Consider the following 3449-nt stretch of genomic DNA (forward strand, 5'->3'; position numbering starts at 1 on the left):
CTCCTTGGATCTGTTCATTATGCATCTGCTGATGCACGATAAAGTGCCATTAGCTTTTCTGATGGCTTCATCACACTGCCGACTCATGTTCATCTTGGAGTCCACTAGGACTCCAAGATCCCTTTCCACTTCCGTTCCACCAAGCAGGTCATTTCCTAGGCAGTAGGTATGCTGGACATTTTTCCTCCCTAGATGCAGCACTTTGCATTTCTCCTTGTTGAACTGCATTCTGTTGTTTTCCGCCCATATGTCCAACCTGTCCAGGTCTGCTTGTAGTTGTTCCCTGCCCTCCGGTGTGTCCACTTCTCCCCACAGTTTTGTGTCATCCGCAAACTTGGACAGAGTACACTTCACTCCCTCGTCCAAGTCACTGATGAAGATATTGAAGAGTTTTGGTCCAAGGACTGAGCCCTGCGGGACCCCACTGCCCACACCCTTCCAGGTCAATACCGACCCATCCACTATGACTCTCTGGGTGTGACCCTCTAGCCAATTCGCCACCCACCGGACTGTGTAGTCATCCATGTCACAGCCTCTTAACTTGTTTACCAGTGAATGAGTTTTAGTTCAAAGCACCCCACCGCCATTTTCCAGCATGGGGATGCTGATACATGTGATGCAGGAGGCTGCTGGAATGCGGTAAGTTCCATGCTCCAGCGGATTTAATTAATCGAGTCTGCTCTGATGTGCTGGATTTCCAGCACTTTGGAGCTGGCTCCCTGCACATCTATAAGAGCCCTTAGAAAACATTGCTCTGCACTACATTAGTGTGTTCTTTAATTTTGAAAATATGTTCCCAACGGGTAAAAAAACCTCAAGCTTCCTTAAAATTGTATCATGGCAAATACCACATTCTGTCTTCTCTTTTCACCATACTTAGAGAGCTGTAAAAGTAAAATACAATGCAGTAGCATGAATCATTTTAGTTTGGTTTGATGATAAACCCCATTAAAATGGGTACCTTCCCACTCTGACCTGTTATCTGTTGTCTCACTAGAAAGGACCTGTATGTGCTTACCGCAGGAAGTGACATAACAAAGTCATGAAGATGTGCCTTCTTTGCCGCTTCTGTAACTTTCTCCATCGTGATCTTCTTGGTATTATTGCCATATTTAATATTATCAGCGATACTGCAGTCAAACAACACAGGCTCCTGGGATACTATTCCAATTTTAGATCTAAGAAATTGTATATTTACTTTCTTGGTGTCATGTCCATCTATTAACTGGCAGTTAAAAAAAATTGCAATACATTAATTTAGAACTAAAACCAACAAAGAATATATCGCTTCTACTAATATAAAATTATCACATGTGCCCAGATCCTCAGAAGTCTTGCCTACTTCAACAGCTGTCCCAGAGTCAATGTGCACCTTGAGCACCCAGATCCTAAGGTACACTACAAGCTTATCCCCAAGACTCTCTCAAGCTTTCAATCTCTGGTGTACCTGAGAGCAGCCACTGGGAATGAGACTGGAGCTGCCTCACTGGAGAATTTCCAGGTCTGAATGCAACAGTGAACTCAGGTAAGTAGGGCATGCTCAGCCCCATCCTTCCTGGTACCAGACACTACAGCAATACAGACAAGGCCAAAAGGACTTAGGGTCCAGTCCTAACTTACCCCAAGGGTGCCTCCATTTAGGCACCTCAGTGCCTAAAATGTGTAATACAAATAGGTGCCTACATGCCCTATATAGTAAATGGGCATCCTAAATGCCACCCAAGAGCCATCCAGATCATCCAGTCACTCAGAAGAGAGACACTTATAGCCAGTTAATAACTACTGGGCTGTGTCTGAAGTCCTACTTCTCCATAGAACTTAGATCTCAGACTGAATGCTGCAAGAGAGGCACTTCTATCAAGTTGAGATTCAGATTTTGCAGATGGGAGATGCCTGGTTGAAGGAGAATTGAGTTTAATATAAGCATAGCATACCCATCCACTTCACTCGTGAACATGCTGGTCTTTCACCTGGCACCTAAGTGGTAAGAATACTTGTCTAGGAAAATCAGAGACCTGAATTCTAGGTCCACCTCAATCAGAAAGGATTCAGGTTCCTATCTCCCACTTCCCAGGTGAATGTTTTTATAGTGGCGTAAGCTGGCTTCTAAGGAGCAAAGAGTGAGGGCCAGTGAACACCCAGTGAGGCTGCTTGGGACTTAATCTCAGTGTCTCAGGACTTTTTCTCCTTGGCTGTCTCCAGAGATCTATATAACTAGGTGTATTTTTGGAGAAAGAGGGTGTGGTGATAAAAATAAAAAAGGGAAGATACTGCTCTTTGTGTGCCTGGATTTCTGTACCTTGATATATTAATTCCTCTGGATCCTCACTGAACAACAAACAGATCCAGCCTGAGTTCACCTAAATTAGATCACTTAAAAATGTTAGACTGTAAATCTGAGGTAAGATATGGATGCTGTGAAAATCCATTGAGGTGATCCCCAAATGTGTTTTAGTGACTCTTTATCAAAAGGTTGATTTTGAAAATTTTAAGCACTTTTGAGCTATTGTCAAAGGACACTTACCACATTTCCTTTCTCAGGATCATAGAAACGCTCCAGAAGCTGGACACAGGTACTTTTGCCACATCCACTACTTCCAACCAATGCAAGTGTCTGGCCTGGTTTAACTGTCACCGAGAGGTCATTCAAAACTTGTGTGTCAGGCCGAGAAGGATATGTGAATTTACAGTTGAGAAATGTAATGCTTCCCTTGAAATCATTCTGATGAAAAAGTGAAATAAGACAGATTGAGCTCAAAACTGAATTTTAAAGGATGAAATCACATTTGATAAGGAGTGTGTGTCAGAGCACAGGGTGTCTCTGCCACTTTAAGGGCCTGGAGCTGGCAGCCTCCAGGTACCTAATTAGGGCAGCCATTTTGAGGCCTAGGCTGCCTATATAAACAAGGCAGTTTGACTGCTGGAGGCTAGGCAACAACATTGCCTGGCTGAAGGGCTGCTGTGGATAACCTGGAGGTAAGGGGGAGCTGCAAGGGGTTGGCAGGAGGCTCCTGATCCTGGGCATGACCTGAAACTGCACCCTGCTGGGAGTGGGTGGTCTGGTGGGGCTCTCAGTGGCGCGGGAGCCCCCAGGAAATGCCAGGCCAGTGATCACCCCGGTGAAAGACGGGTTGGGGCGCCTTAACCCCTAGCTCCCTCCACCGGGTGGGTAACCCTATGTTGGAGGGGCCCAGAGGGTTGACCCTGAGAGAGTGTATGGAGTACAGGGCGTGGTGCTGCGGTTGCCCCTGAGAGGATGGGGAGTAGTGGCATGGTGAGGCCCGAGGATGAGAGAGGGGCTAGAGACCCAGCCCGAAGGGGATAGTACCCTCGACTGGCCCATGCTGGGGCCAGGACCAGAGAGGGTCAAAAGGGCTGGGGGCCCACCACGAGGGACGCCCAAGAGCCAGGGGCCTGGGGTCCCGACTGGCCTTGAGGTGGGCCAGGGC

The 3449-nt window shown here is 46.8% G+C and overlaps 1 protein-coding gene across 2 annotated transcripts in view; it reads right to left on the reverse strand.

The window, feature by feature from the left end:
* Positions 1-3449, reverse strand: part of ABCB11 (ATP binding cassette subfamily B member 11) — a 97730-nt gene that overhangs the window by 6078 nt on the left and 88203 nt on the right. For both annotated transcript variants that reach the window (XM_025206470.1, XM_025206471.1), the window contains 2 exons: positions 2525-2722; positions 1019-1225 (listed from right to left, as the gene is read on the reverse strand). In XM_025206470.1, the coding sequence (XP_025062255.1) occupies positions 1019-1225; positions 2525-2722 (405 nt within the window). The remainder of the gene's footprint in view (positions 1-1018; positions 1226-2524; positions 2723-3449) is intronic.

This window comes from Alligator sinensis, unplaced genomic scaffold (assembly GCF_000455745.1).
Source record: "Alligator sinensis unplaced genomic scaffold, ASM45574v1 scaffold143_1, whole genome shotgun sequence".
NCBI lineage: Eukaryota > Metazoa > Chordata > Crocodylia > Alligatoridae > Alligator > Alligator sinensis.